The 13,162-nt window shown below is 54.6% G+C and overlaps 6 protein-coding genes across 6 annotated transcripts; 3 read left to right on the top strand and 3 right to left on the bottom strand.

Annotated features, from left to right (window-relative positions):
• Positions 1-1,116: 1,116 nt before the first annotated feature.
• On the bottom strand, positions 1,117-4,703 carry IWZ02DRAFT_260619 (N-acetyltransferase-like protein). Its single transcript, XM_066763335.1, has 2 exons — positions 1,481-4,703; positions 1,117-1,434 (listed from the first exon to the last, which is right to left on the bottom strand). The coding sequence occupies exons 1-2, from the start codon at positions 4,459-4,461 to the stop codon at positions 1,227-1,229; spliced, it is 3,189 nt and encodes a 1,062-aa protein (XP_066623225.1). The 5' UTR covers positions 4,462-4,703; the 3' UTR covers positions 1,117-1,226.
• Position 4,704: 1 nt separating this feature from the next.
• IWZ02DRAFT_260642 (P-loop containing nucleoside triphosphate hydrolase protein) lies at positions 4,705-6,134 on the top strand. Its single transcript, XM_066763337.1, has 2 exons — positions 4,705-4,885; positions 4,939-6,134. The coding sequence occupies exons 1-2, from the start codon at positions 4,776-4,778 to the stop codon at positions 5,990-5,992; spliced, it is 1,164 nt and encodes a 387-aa protein (XP_066623224.1). The 5' UTR covers positions 4,705-4,775; the 3' UTR covers positions 5,993-6,134.
• IWZ02DRAFT_260605 (uncharacterized protein) lies at positions 6,135-8,009 on the bottom strand. The gene is made up of 3 exons (XM_066763334.1): positions 7,449-8,009; positions 6,911-7,399; positions 6,135-6,862 (listed from the first exon to the last, which is right to left on the bottom strand). Exons 1-3 carry the CDS (start codon positions 7,634-7,636, stop codon positions 6,277-6,279), a joined length of 1,263 nt encoding a protein of 420 aa, XP_066623223.1. The 5' UTR covers positions 7,637-8,009; the 3' UTR covers positions 6,135-6,276.
• Positions 8,010-8,044: 35 nt separating this feature from the next.
• IWZ02DRAFT_451134 (uncharacterized protein) lies at positions 8,045-9,500 on the top strand. The gene has a single exon (XM_066767513.1). The coding sequence runs from the start codon at positions 8,109-8,111 to the stop codon at positions 9,351-9,353; it is 1,245 nt and encodes a 414-aa protein (XP_066623222.1). The 5' UTR covers positions 8,045-8,108; the 3' UTR covers positions 9,354-9,500.
• On the bottom strand, positions 9,501-10,616 carry IWZ02DRAFT_451132 (Sec62/63 complex, subunit Sec66). Its single transcript, XM_066767512.1, has 2 exons — positions 10,007-10,616; positions 9,501-9,946 (listed from the first exon to the last, which is right to left on the bottom strand). The coding sequence occupies exons 1-2, from the start codon at positions 10,394-10,396 to the stop codon at positions 9,647-9,649; spliced, it is 690 nt and encodes a 229-aa protein (XP_066623221.1). The 5' UTR covers positions 10,397-10,616; the 3' UTR covers positions 9,501-9,646.
• A 317-nt stretch (positions 10,617-10,933) lies between these two features.
• IWZ02DRAFT_469535 (NPL4 family-domain-containing protein) lies at positions 10,934-12,958 on the top strand (the record flags this gene model as incomplete). Its single annotated transcript, XM_066768725.1, has 3 exons — positions 10,934-11,142; positions 11,189-12,650; positions 12,698-12,958. The coding sequence occupies 3 exons, from the start codon at positions 10,934-10,936 to the stop codon at positions 12,956-12,958; spliced, it is 1,932 nt and encodes a 643-aa protein (XP_066623220.1).
• Positions 12,959-13,162: the final 204 nt, after the last annotated feature.

The raw sequence follows: 13,162 nt of genomic DNA, 5'->3' as shown, positions 1-13,162 counted from the left end.
CAAGTCTCAGGCCGGAAGCGGTCTGAGATCCAACGGAGCATCTTGTCAGAAAGTGACCAGTGATATTCACTTTCGGCGTGGAGATAACTTGGTAGACTCGCCCGAAAGAGCAACTAAGGTCTGCGACAGAGGACCCCATTCGCTGGCCATCTTTGGTCTGCTAGTCACTAAATGCCCCGGTGTTTTCGTCTGCAAAAGATGAAGACCGTCAAACTTCGGTGTTGCCAGCTGAATGGTAGCTGAGCGCTCGGAGTTTTGCTACTGATTGCGGTTGGATGATGACACAGTCTGGCGGGAGTTATCAAAAACTTGTTTGAGATGGTAATTTGGTGCAGGAACGGAAGTCAGTAGATTTCTGCAAGTCAAAGGTCTGGTTCAGCGAGCAATCCAGACCATTGGAAGTCCGTCTCTTACTCATTCAACACACTTATGATCAACAGCTCCTAGTATCACCAGACAGTAATGAGGGACATTGGGCAGTCCCCAATTGTCCCTGCAAGCCAAGTCAATCGATGGATATTGCTAGTCGGATCCCTTGGTGGAACAGAGGCGGAGCGAAGGCGTCAATCGCACATGATGCCCCTCGTAATCAGTGTCGGCGGCTAAAGCCCCGATGCGTCAAGGTTGTCGCACCTTCGAAAAGAGGAAGTATTGTCGCACGAGTCTTTCAGTAAAGCACAGCCAACGTGTGATAAAGATTTATACTTGGCGGGTAACTTTTCGGTCTGATAATGGCTAAGTCAGACACGGGTCGAGCCTGGAGAGGGCAATGATGCCAGAGTCAAGTGGAAATATCCACGATGCAACTTTCAGTTGCATTTCGACGTCCGTCAGAGATTCTGCGGCATGATCGAATCGGTACGGGTCGGCCGATCTGGAGGATTCAAAGACATAGGCCAACGGCTTCGACATGCCTTTTACTTCAGCACGAGCAAGTCTTTTGCAAGACCGAGGCCCAAGAGTCGGGCAAGAGTGTCCTGAATAGTGTGCTGAGAGACGACTTGTGAGTTTCGCGCTTTTTGCCACTTCAGTCGGCACTTTCGAATCTGCCGTGGTGTCTCCAGTTGAGTCGTTGGGATTAAGGACGAAAACAAAAACTCAAATCGAATATTTGGCAACGACTTTTTGTCTTCGACGGACAAACGACCGTCAAGTATCAACCAGAAACTCCAACTCCAACTCATGCATGCGCCGAAAGAAACTTGAATGTGTGCTCTTATGCGCTTTTACCGGTGCTTCCCCTTCTTGCCCCTCTTCTCCTTGACGGCCTCAGCCTCTTTCAATGCATCACCAACTGCCTCACCCGCTTTTCGCTTCTTGTCGCCTTTTGCTTTGACGCTGACGGTCGTGCTCTTACGGCCGTCATGCACGGCTCTGTTGACTTGTTTCTCTGCCGCGTCCCAGTCGTGAGCGTCGCCAGACGCGATTGCGTACCTGGAAAATCAGCATATTCGGATTTTGAAAAGGGTAGCGTAATTACCTGTCCAATGGCAGAGCGTCAATCATGCTCCTCATGCGCTCCTTTTCGGCCCTCTTCACCTCATCAGCCTCCTCAGCAAGCTCCTCATCCAGTGTTTGCGCGAGTGGTTGGAAGCGGCGGGCACCTTCACCATCTTCCTTCTCTTCATCTTCCGGGGCATCTGGCAATTCCTCGGCCACGGCGCCTTCTACCAGACTGCGGAAATGCGACGAAATCTTTCGAATGACCTTGATGAACATGGCAAGAAGTTGCGAACTCGCAAGACCCAGCTCCTTCTCCACGTCCTCGAGAACCTTGCGTTGAAGACCAATGGCCAGAAGTAAGCTGGTCTGCACACCACTCAGCTTGACAGCATTCTTCATGCATCCAGTAAAGTACAGCATTGCAATATTAGGCAGCATGTCGAGAATGACGTGGTAGTCGAGCATGTTGTTGGCATAGCTGTCCAAACGCTTCAGATCAAAGGGAGTGAACAAAGCATCCAACTCCGCCTTTGTGAGCTGCTTGTTCTGCGATGCCGAGTCCAGTCTTGCGCCAGCTGAAGCCGATTCGTCAATTGACAAGGCAGTGACAGAGGCAAAAGAGCGGAACTGGTATGATAGAAGCGACAAGAAGCGCTTGTGAAAGTCCTTTGAAAAAGCACCCAGCCAAGAAGGATCCGTGTTGGGTGTGTCCAACGTGCGAAGCATTACGCAGGTGTGCTCGCCAGTCAACTCATTCGCCGTCTGGCGGAGATATACGGGTGCGTAAGAAGAACGTTTCCAAAATTTGTGCAGCTGAGGAGTCAGACCGTACGAAACGCCAACCCAGTCAAGCCCAGGCGGCTTCCGTTCAGAGAGGCGCGCAAACAGAGGCGGCATCGCGGCTATGTCGCGAACCTTGACATTGTCCTGGAACAGATTCGATGACTCGAGCTCGTTGTCCGTGACGCGCACCATGGCCTCTTCTTCCGTGGGTTCGGCTTCAGAAAGCGAGGTGAATTTGCCCTCGTAAAAATCGATCAAGAGTTCTATGGCTTTGGAACCGTAGCCCATGCCGATATAGTCAGGATTGGTAGCGATACGGACCACCCGAGCACCCGACAGGCCAGCGAAGTCCTCGTCCTGGAATTGCTGGCTGACAAGCCAAGGTATCAAGTCACCGCCGGCCCTCTGGCCTCTGCTAAGGCTACTGAGGACACTTTCACGACTGATTTGGCCCTCCATGGCGACTTGAATAACACAGAGAGGTTCCGGCAGCTTGTTGCTCCCCTCGTCGACCGGAGGAACCAGAACAAACAGCTGGTGAGCTGGTGCGTCAGACATGAGCTGAAGGTCATTGGGAGAGTTTTTATAGTGGCTGGCGACGTAGAGAGCCATCATTTGCTGGAGGAACTTTTCGGAAACGGGATGGAAAGAAAACAGGGTATCTCGGTTAACATGCAAAAGTTGACATTGCGAAGGGTGAGGGCATCCTTGAGTGTTCATTCTTGAACGAGGCAAAGTAGCGTCGAGGCACAACAACTTGTTCATCCACTTTTCGACGGCATCGCCGGGAGCATATCTGATGGGTTCGGAAAGAGTAATCTCGCGGAGGGTTCTGCCGCCAGTCGACACTTCGGATCCATCCTTGGCCGCTTTGCCGGTAGACCGGTCAGTTACCACAGCGTCCGCATTCTTCTTGGAGTTGCCGCGGGACTGCTCTCTCAGCTGTTGAATCAGCTTGAGTGAGAGGGAACGACCTGTGCCTTCGTAACCATTGATCGTGGATGCCATGAAGACGAGGTAAGGCCCCATCAACTTCCTCACCAAGGGCAGAGGGATAGCTGCAGCCTCATCAATGACGAGAAGTTCAGCTTGCCCCAGCACGTGTGCATCTTGGGGTTGAATGTACTGAATGGTCTGTCTGTGCTTGCGGTGAACGTTGACGCGGACAATGGCCTTGTTGAAATCGGGGTTCGTCGACTGGATAATGGTGTAGTCGACGTGGTCCATGTAGTCAAGGGCATCGAATCCCTTGAAGACGAATTCGAAAAACGTTTTCAAGTTCTCCGGGCTGGGAGCCGTAATGAAGATGTTGCTATAGCCATGAGCGATTGCTGCAGCAACGGCAACGCCCAGCGCAGCAGATTTACCACGGCCTCTGGAGGCAGTCAGGGTCACAGTGCTCTGAAGCGTCTTTTCGGCGATGGCATCGACAAATGTCAACAAAGCCTTGGCCTGGTCCACCGTCTTGGCCAGCTGGACGAGCGAACCGACGGGTTCCGAGTCTGCAAGTGATTCCTTAATGGTCTCCAGCTCTTTTGCCTGTGGTGTTTTGCCCTCCAACTCTGCGTCCGGAGGCGGCAGCGCCTGCACATTCTTCCCACCGGAGATTGGGAGTACGTTGAGTTCATCGTCGACGACCAGACAAGACTCGCAGCTGCCCAAGGAGAGGATGAACCTCTCGTTGAATCTCGCGACAACGTCGCCGAAAGCCTCGGTTCGGTATCTCGCATGAATGTCCATGGACATGGTGTACAGTTGCTTCAAGCTATTCATGCCCTTGAGAAGCAAAATCACCAGTCCGCCACCCTCGACGGTCTCGATTGTCCTCGCCAGCAAGTTCGGCGTAATTGCTTCAAAGTCTTGGAGAATGCACATGCCGTATGTGTTTCCAAGGATCTTTTCCGTCTCCTTGTAGTAAACGTAGCGGACGTTTTGGGTGGATATGAACAGCTCAAAGGGGTCCTCGGTATCGACATCGCGGATTCCTCGTTTGATTTCATTCTTGATCTTCTTTTCGCGCTTCTTTCGGTGACTGCTGAATCCCAACAGCTTGTTCTTGTAAGCCCATAGCACCGATTTGTTCAGCTTAACATCGACGTTGAGCAGAATGTGGTAGAGGTTGACAATGACGTCCTTCTGGCGGTCGCCGACGACAACGAAAAAGCTGCGCTTCTTTTCCTGGGCACCGTTGCGTATCAGCGCCGGTATGCGCGAATCAATTGCCTTTTTGACCATGTTGAAGAGCTCCGCGCCCTCTCGGCGGCGCTAGCAGGCTGCGACTCGTTTCGTTTAGGCGTTGTGGTTCAGCAAGGTTCGCCTGATGGTGTCGAGGAGTCGCAAAGGAGCTCGTGGTCGGTCGGAGCTTTGAAAGCGTTGATGATGCGTCTGGTGGGGAGCTAATGGGTCGCGAAGAGAGGTGTGCCACGAAAAAATGGCTGCCAAGCGACGGCGATAAGGAACCAAGGCACCAGGGTTATCGCTAGCTTGTCTGACGCGCGACGCGTCTTCTTGGTTCTCGCGCTCAACCTCGTCAACTCACTGCAATCATCATGGCCAACTTCTTCGATATACGAGCGCGAAAGGCAGCGGCGGCGAACTCGTCAAAGGCACCCTCAACCAAGACAGACACGAGCAGCGTGCAGCCATGGGTTGAGAAATAGTAAGGCTTCCCCAAATCGTAACACGCACTTCACCTCTGACTTGTGTCGAAAGCCGCCCCAAGTCCCTCGACGATGTCACCGCTCAAGACCACACCATCACCGTCCTCCAGCGCACTTTGCAATCTTCCAACCTCCCACACATGCTTTTCTACGGCCCACCCGGTACCGGCAAGACGTCGACGATCCTCGCACTCGCGAAGCAACTCTATGGCCCAGATCTCATCAAATCACGAGTACTCGAGCTAAATGCCTCCGACGAGCGCGGCATTTCGATCGTGCGAGAAAAGGTCAAAGACTTTGCACGCCAGCAGCTGTCGAATCCGCCCGCGGGACCCTACGGCGAGGAATACCGGCGCAAGTACCCATGCCCGCCGTTCAAGATCGTGGTCCTGGATGAGGCCGACAGCATGACACAGGATGCACAGAGCGCGCTGCGCCGCACCATGGAGACGTACAGCCGCATCACGCGCTTTTGTTTGATTTGCAACTACGTCACGCGCATCATTGACCCGCTGGCGTCGCGCTGCAGCAAGTTTCGGTTCAAGAGCCTGGATGTCGGCAGCGCGGGACAGCGGCTGGAGGAGATTGCAAAGCTTGAGGGTGTGTCGCTGGACAAGGGCGCGGTGGACGCGTTGGTCAGGACAAGCGAGGGTGATCTCCGCAAGGCAATCACCTTTTTGCAGAGCGCGGCAAGACTGGTTGGCCCAATCAAGGCAAAGACCGACGACGATATGGACGTTGACGACGGATCCAAGAAGGTCGGAAGGCCTGTCTCGGTGCCCATCGTGGAGGAGATTGCAGGCGTGATTCCAGGATCCACGCTCGAGTCACTGTTCCAAGCAATGCAGCCCAAGTCCAAGGGCAAGGTATACACCGAGGTGGCCAAGGCAGTCGAAGACATGGTTGCAGACGGCTGGAGTGCGGCACAGGTGGTGATCCAGCTGTACGAAATGGTCCTTTACGACGAGCGCATCGAAGATTTGAAGAAGAACAAGATTACGCTCGTCTTTTCAGAGACAGACAAGAGGTTGGTTGATGGTGCAGACGAGCACCTCGAGATCCTTGATCTGTGCTTACAAGTCGCTGGAATTCTGTCCGAGGGATGAGAGGCGATAAAAGGGAAAGGTATAGGCGTTGCTCGGGAGGGATGGAAGATCGTTGCTTTTTGCATTCCCCGCAACAATGTTCTTGATGAGCAAGGCATTAGTATAAAGAATTTCTAAGTTCAAAGAACCGCAAAAGGTCTGTCGAGGAGCCTGTCAGACTGGTATCTCAAAACTGATCAAACGCCTGCGCTAATGCCTTTGCCCCTTTCAACCCGGATTTCAAGCGCCAAAGGAAATCCCCTCCCACGAGACCTTTCGCACAATTCAACCTTGAAAGCTTCGGGTTACATTGGCTTGAACTCCTTCAAACGTATATCGAACCCGACAAAACGTCTATGTCTCATACTATAGACCCCTTTAAAGTCATGGAGGTAGGAGCGAGGCCCACCCTTGACCTGGAGGGACACAGTCCCGACAACAGCGAAGCAGTCCCGAGGGATGTCTGAGCTCTCGGCGAGCCGTTTATTGAGCTCCCTCACGAATGCATTCAAAAAGACATGTTTAGCTGACCACTTGACCGTCTTCAAGCCAGCGTGGTAAGGACTTTGGGCAGGCACAACAGAGTCTTCCCCGTTCCTGTCGCCAGCCTTCTCCAGCGCAGCATTCTTCTTAGAGGCCGCTCTCGCCTGCTGTTCTTGAAGCTTGTGAAGGTCTTGGAGCATCTTGTTGTAGAGATCGAAGAATTCGGATTCCTTGATGATCAAGGGAGGCCAGCCAAGAAATTGCCTGACTTTATTCGTTTTCGTCTTTATCATAAAACTGCAACTGGCGCCAGCAGCAATGGCGAATGATTGCAGTGCGTCTTTGCAGAGGGTGATTGGTGGTGCGGGGCGTCTCTCCAGACGGGGAAAGCCATCAAAAAGAACGATGCTGGCTCTCGTCAGTTGCAGCGCACACAGATGATAGTAGTTGACTTACCCAAGTTGATCGTAGTCTCGAGGAGGCGCGGCTGGAAGCCGCGGATCAGAAACCCACCTTCCTACCTTGACATTGTCGGTGCGGTATTTACTGGAAGCTGCAGCAATGATCTCTTCATTTGTCTGCTGTGCCCATTGCTGCACCGATGGCTCGTCCTTCATAAATGCCTTCCATCTTTTGACAATCTCGTCGTCTGGGGCGTAGAGTTTCCGTGGCAGTTGTCGCCGAGTCCATGGCATCGGCAGAAACGCTCCAAAGGGAAATCCGAAGATGTAGATGCTGCCTTCCAGGTCTAAGTCTTCTTCCTCTTCATCCTCTTCAGGCGCTTCGAACCCCTCGTCGTCGTCCAACTCTTCGTCATCTTCATATTCGTCATCTTCATCGTCTTCAACTTGCGTTAATGTTTCCACAAGGAGATCGAGGCCATAAGAGAGATACTCAAAGCCGACTGCGGCTGTTGCGGCATAGAGCGCAAATCTCCTAAATTTTCTGGGCTTCGCATTAGCTTAGCCCGCCGCAGAAGAGGGGAATGACAAACCTCCACGTAAACAGTCGCGGCTTATGGAAAATGACCCTTTGCACCCTAGAAATTGGGTTGTGCGAGTTGCGATAGAAGCGCGCTGTTGAAGCCCTGTTTTGCGGCCGAGGATACCGAGCTCGACATGGCAGGGTCGGAAGCGTTCGTGTGGTTGAGACGACTTGGCGGGCAGAGCGTAGGTGGTTCATAGCAGCAGGCGACTTCGGCGTCGGCGACGAATGCGTTGAGAAGCTACAGATAGCGGCAAGTCAGGGCAGTGGACATGATCTAGGGCAATGTAAAGAGGCGTGCGGAGCCGGAGGAGCTGCAGGCGGCTCGTCGATTCGTGGCAAGAATGTGGATGAGGACTGAGCTTGAACGAAGGATAGAAGCACTTCTGGAGCCGGGTTGCTCACTCGGACACTTGGACGAGATCGAGAAGGGAAGAAACGTGAAGACGAGCGAAATGGTCAAGACTCGGGGGCCCGTGCTAGACGCGTAGGTATGTGGGTGTCTTCTAGAACGCCGGTGCCAGGCGCAACTGACGTCGGCAAAAAGTTCCCCCAACTTCCGGACGCCATCGCGGGCATCCACTAGTCGTGGACCGCCATCGATGACCTCAAAGCTCGAGCTGCCATCTGGAAGCTCTCCCACCACCCGGCTGCCACTATCTCGCCCGTCATGAAGCTTCCGCTCAGCTTCACTGTTTCATCATTGCTTGGCCTGGTTGTCCCGGTGGTCTCGAGCGCCTCTCTAGGCCACGTCTATCTGCACGACCTGAGCGCTCCGCCCGCCAACCGCGACACAGCTCCTACGCTGACACCGGATACTGCCCGGCTCATCTTTGCGCAGAGGCTGGGCCTTTCGCAATACCACAACATCAAGACTATCGACAACGATGCCGTGCGATACATTAATGACTTTGGTGGAGACCGACACCGCCTATTTGGTCAGGACCAGCTTGTAGACGAGAGCAAGCAGGTCATGGTTGTGGTCGAAGGCGTCAAAGGCGGCGCGGGTATGACTGACCCGACGAAGCTACAATCAAATGCTGACGAAATAGCCCTTGATTCTTCCTTTTCTGTCTCCAACCCTCCTACGGCCGAAGACGACTCTCGCCTGCTCCAAGACTTTATGATTCAAGCACAAGACCTGTCGACGTCCAAAGCCGATAGTTCCGTCCCGAGCAGCGTCAAGGATCTTCTCAACACACTGTCGGACAATGTCGACTATCAGAGCAGCAATGGACTCGTTCTCGCTCATGTCAAGGGCAGCAACATCAAGGCCGACGCAGTCAGCTCGGTCCTGCGCAACCTTGAATCCATCTGTTCTTCTCGCTGGCCGCTCACCTTTATTGTCATGCCTCCCGGCAGCGGCCGCACTAAACGCTCGGACAAGCCTTGGGGTCATTATGAAATGCCCGGGAAGCGCTCCGCCTCGCCCGCCGCGTCGCGGTCCGAGTCGATTTTGTCCGACTTTGCTTCCGACATGATTGAGTCCCTCAATGATACTATCAAATCGGGCAAGATTGGCACCAGCCACGTCGAGGCGGCCAACCCGCTGAAGGGCATCCTGCCAGCTTGCTTTTCGTCCCAGGCCGCCTGCGACACTGCGACAAACAGCTGCATGGGTCGCGGCAAGTGCGTCAAGAAGTACACGGACAAGGATAACAACAACAAGGCTTGCTTTGCGTGCAAGTGCGCGCCTCAGGTGAACCAGACAAAGGCAGGGAACAAGACGACGTACTACGGTGGCCCTGCATGCCAGAAGAAGGATGTGTCGGTTCCATTCTGGCTCTTTGCTGGCTTCGCTGTGGCCATTGCCTTTACCGTCAGCTGGGGCATTGGCTTGTTGTATAGCATGGGCGAGGAGGAGCTGCCGAGCGTCATTGGGGCCGGTGTATCCGGTCCGTCATCGAGACATTAACCGGAGGAGGCCGGCAGTGGGAAGGGCTGGATGTGGTCACGTCTTGCGAATCGTTATCTTGTGAGCGAGCAAGGGATTCACTCATGTACAAGATTGCTTGTTTGGAGGCGCAATGGGAGGCATGTTTCATGTACAGGAAAACCATTTTCTACAATTAAGCCATTCTCAATCACGCCCTTTTCAATGATCCTTCCATTGGCCCGACCACAACGCCTGGCGCCCACTGGAATGCTTCGCTTAGTTATCTGCAAGCAAAACATTCAGTCAAAAACAACAAGCAGCGATGATGAGGCCTATTTCTTCTTCTTACCCCGACTCTTTGGCCTCTGCTGCTGTTGCTGCGGCGCACCAGTTGTTGCTGGTCCCCCAGCCTCGACAAGCACGGCGTCGTCATCGCTGTTCTTTGTCTGGGCACCGTCCAGCTCTTTCATAAAGTCGGCCTGGATAGTTGCACGCTTCTTCTCCCACCACGCTTTTTCCGTGGACGCTTGCGCTTGGATTTCGGCGACGCGCTGCTGCAGGAGCTGATTCTGGGCGATCTCGGAGGCACTCTGGAAGATGGTCTGGCCCCAGCCGGGAGAAAAGGCGTTGGCCTGGGATAGCAATGTCAGCAGTCCATCTTGACAAAGAGACAAATGGGGAGTTCGGGATACCTCCTGAACTACATCGCGCAGCTCAGCTTCAATCTCCTTTTCAGCGCGCTGGAAGCGCTGCCACAAGTCGTCGCCGACGCTGCCCTTCTGCAGCAGCGACTGCAGTGCCTGCTTGGAATTGCGGACCTCGACGAGGCGGTGAATGTCTTCGACGGCACGGCGCATCAGCGCGGCCTTTAGCACGCTGTCGGGAACCTTGGGTCCCTCGACTGGCTCCATGTGCAGCAAGGACAGGTAAATATTACGTCCAAGGTGCGGTCCGAACCATGGTGCCAGCGATGCGGCTTTGCTGGCTTTGCGGGCGCGATACAGGTGGGAAAAGGTTGCTAGCGATCCAATGAGGACACCAAGGTAGGCAAAGGGAACAGCGAGCGAGACCCAGTCGACCATGGTGGCAGTAGTGTAAAAGTATCGTCTGTGGAATCCGGCGCGGACTGGGTGCGAGGGTTGCAATTCGAGACCTAGAATATCATTGGAAAGAAAAGGCTTGTCGAAAGACGGCGGGAGGCCGACGGCTTTGTGCTGCAGCTGGATTCTGGCCGGTGCCCTGGTGAAGTGAATGTCAAAGAAGAAGGAGTAGAGAGGGCTTGACCTGCGGCTCCGGTAGGACGCAACCGCAACGTGCCAGGTGTCGACCGCCGCCGGCCTTGGCGTCCGGGCCAATCCCGCTGCCGGCGCTTGGGCCACCCCGCCGGCCGACCAGCCGACCGAGGTGGCTTGACGTAGGCTCCGCTGGTGCGCGTTCCCGTCGACGACCACCGACGGAGCTTGACTGGAGCTTCCAGCGTCTTCAACATCTTTTGTGCCCTTGCTCGTCAACCACCTTGCCGTCGTCCACTCGCTTCGACACCTTCTTATCTTCGACTCTCGCTCTCCCTTCCACGCCCATCGATCGCCACCTTCTCTCACTCGCCCAGCTCCATCATCATGATAATCCGGTTCGAAAGTCGCTTTGGGCGCTTCCGCCTCACCGTCGAACCTCACGATGACTTTTCGTCCATCGCACCGCATGTCGTCGACAAACTCCCTTCAGAAATAGACCCATCATCCATCACCGTAGCCTTGAAGGCCGCACGCTCGGAAACCCAACCGCTGAGCGCCCTCCAGGGTCACACATTTGAGCAACTTGGAATCAGGTAAGGCTGGCGATCTACCCGAGAAACTCCTCTCACAATTAATCAGACACGGCTCGGAACTCGTGCTCGACGGCCGGGAGCAAACCGCAACGAATGGAGCTGCCTCGAGCTCCTTGACGGCCCAGCGCCTCAACGGCAAAGCCATTTCCGCATCAGATATCCCGTCGGTCCCCATCGGCGGTGCCACGAAGCTGATCAAGAATCCATGGGAGGTTGTCACACAATCGCCCCTCGACGAACGATTAGACAAGCAGGATGGCAAAATCTCGAGGCCCAAGGACCAAAAGATGTGCAGACATGGACCCAAGGGCATGTGCGACTACTGCATGCCCCTCGAGCCGTACGACTCGAGCTACCTCAAGGAAAAGAAGATCAAGCACATGTCGTTTCACGCATATCTCCGCAAGGTCAATGCCGGCAAGAACAAGCCCGAGTCTGGCAGCTCGTACATGCCTCCTCTCAGCGAACCGTACTACCGTGTGCGACCCGACTGTCCGTCTGGACACGCGCCATGGCCCGAGGGAATCTGCACCAAGTGCCAGCCGAGTGCAATTTCGCTGCAACCGCAAGAGTATCGCATGGTGGACCACGTCGAGTTTGCCTCTCCCGATCTCATCAATGGCTTGCTGGACTTTTGGAGATCTTCTGGGCACCAACGCCTCGGCTTCCTGTACGGGCGCTACGAAGAGTATTCGGAGATCCCCCTGGGTACCAAGGCTGTGGTAGAAGCCATATATGAACCACCGCAGGTGGATGAAGTGGATGGCATATCGTTGCAGGAATGGGACAACGAAAAAGAGGTGGACGAGGTGGCCCGACAGTGTGGCCTGGAACGCGTTGGTGTCATCTACACGGACCTCTTGGATGCTGGCGCAGGCGATGGTTCCGTCATTTGCAAGCGTCACGCAGACTCGTACTACCTCTCGTCTCTCGAGGTCGTCTTTGCTGCAAGATATCAGGCTCAATTCCCAAGGTACACCAAGTGGAGCGAGACGGGGCGCTTCGGATCAAACTTTGTCACTTGCGTCGTTAGCGGCGATGAAGAGGGCCAGATTGCCATTTCGTCGTACCAAGCGTCCAACGCCGCCATGGAGATGGTGAGGGCCGACATCATCGAGCCCTCGGCAGACCCGACTGTCATGCTGGTCCAGAGTGAAGAAGAAGAGACCACACTCGGCCGCTCTCGCTACATTCCCGAAGTCTTTTACCGGCGGGTCAACGAGTACGGTGCTAATGTGCAGGAGAATGCAAAGCCAGCCTTCCCAGTTGACTACCTCCTCACGACCCTTACGCACGGCTTCCCCACAAAGCCAAATCCCAAGTTTGCGTTGACTGGCTTCCCCATTGAGAACCGGCAAGCATTGGGCATCGAGCAGACGCCAACTGCTCTTGCAAAGCAATTGGGTGCTAAGGCGCGCGGTGCAGATTTGAGTTCACCAGGCGGCGTTGGCGTTGTCGCTGACTTTCACTTGCTGACTTTTGTTCACGGTCTCGGCGTTTTGAGCAAGGCAAGTAGCGCGATCCATCAAGAGATTATCTGCTTACCTTAGTGTAGGAAGAGGAAGAGCTGCTGTGTCGCATCGCAGTCGAACACAACACGGCGGACGGCTCGCAGTTGCAGCACACTCCAGGCTGGGCGACGCTTTTGACGATTCTCAGAGAAGCCGGTGAGCAACCACAATTCCGCAAAAAACGCACCTTTGATGCTTCCTTTCCCGGCGGCGCCTCGTCCGACAAGACGAACGGCAAAGTCGGATCCACGCCTTCAGAAAGCGAAAAACTTGCTAAGCGCGTCAAATCCGTTAGCTTGAAGTGACATTGCTTCACTCCATCGGCTCCGTGTGTCCCTAGATCTTCGCCATTGCCCAACACACAACGTCGGCGCCCAGGCTTGAGCTTCGTCAGAGGGAGATTTGGAGTTAAGGTCAGGTTGCGAATAGGAGGATCAAAGGGCGTTGGCGTGGCTCTCATGGCTGTTTCGGAGGGTGAGGTGGTTGCATCAGCGATGGAGGACAAGTAG

The sequence above is a fragment of the Phyllosticta citriasiana genome, assembly GCF_038021145.1.
Source record: "Phyllosticta citriasiana strain CBS 120426 chromosome Unknown IWZ02scaffold_6, whole genome shotgun sequence".
In the NCBI taxonomy this organism is placed as follows: domain Eukaryota; kingdom Fungi; phylum Ascomycota; class Dothideomycetes; order Botryosphaeriales; family Phyllostictaceae; genus Phyllosticta; species Phyllosticta citriasiana.
Note: the sequence above shows the minus strand (reverse complement) of the source record. Positions and strands in the feature narration are given on the sequence as shown.

Excerpts from the sequence above, each read along its gene's own strand:
- IWZ02DRAFT_260619 (XM_066763335.1), bottom strand. The coding sequence starts at position 4,461 with ATGGTCAAAAAGGCAATTGATTCGCGCATACCGGCGCTGATACGCAAC. Across the intron at positions 1,435-1,480 it reads GACGCTCTGCCATTGGACAG|GTACGCAATCGCGTCTGGCG; the intron begins GTAATTACGCTA and ends CTGATTTTCCAG.
- IWZ02DRAFT_260642 (XM_066763337.1), top strand. The coding sequence starts at position 4,776 with ATGGCCAACTTCTTCGATATACGAGCGCGAAAGGCAGCGGCGGCGAAC. Across the intron at positions 4,886-4,938 it reads CAGCCATGGGTTGAGAAATA|CCGCCCCAAGTCCCTCGACG; the intron begins GTAAGGCTTCCC and ends TTGTGTCGAAAG.
- IWZ02DRAFT_260605 (XM_066763334.1), bottom strand. The coding sequence starts at position 7,636 with ATGAACCACCTACGCTCTGCCCGCCAAGTCGTCTCAACCACACGAACG. Across the intron at positions 7,400-7,448 it reads CCGCGACTGTTTACGTGGAG|AAAATTTAGGAGATTTGCGC; the intron begins GTTTGTCATTCC and ends TGCGAAGCCCAG. Across the intron at positions 6,863-6,910 it reads CGAGACTACGATCAACTTGG|CATCGTTCTTTTTGATGGCT; the intron begins GTAAGTCAACTA and ends GACGAGAGCCAG.
- IWZ02DRAFT_451134 (XM_066767513.1), top strand. The coding sequence starts at position 8,109 with ATGAAGCTTCCGCTCAGCTTCACTGTTTCATCATTGCTTGGCCTGGTT.
- IWZ02DRAFT_451132 (XM_066767512.1), bottom strand. The coding sequence starts at position 10,396 with ATGGTCGACTGGGTCTCGCTCGCTGTTCCCTTTGCCTACCTTGGTGTC. Across the intron at positions 9,947-10,006 it reads TGCGCGATGTAGTTCAGGAG|GCCAACGCCTTTTCTCCCGG; the intron begins GTATCCCGAACT and ends TTGCTATCCCAG.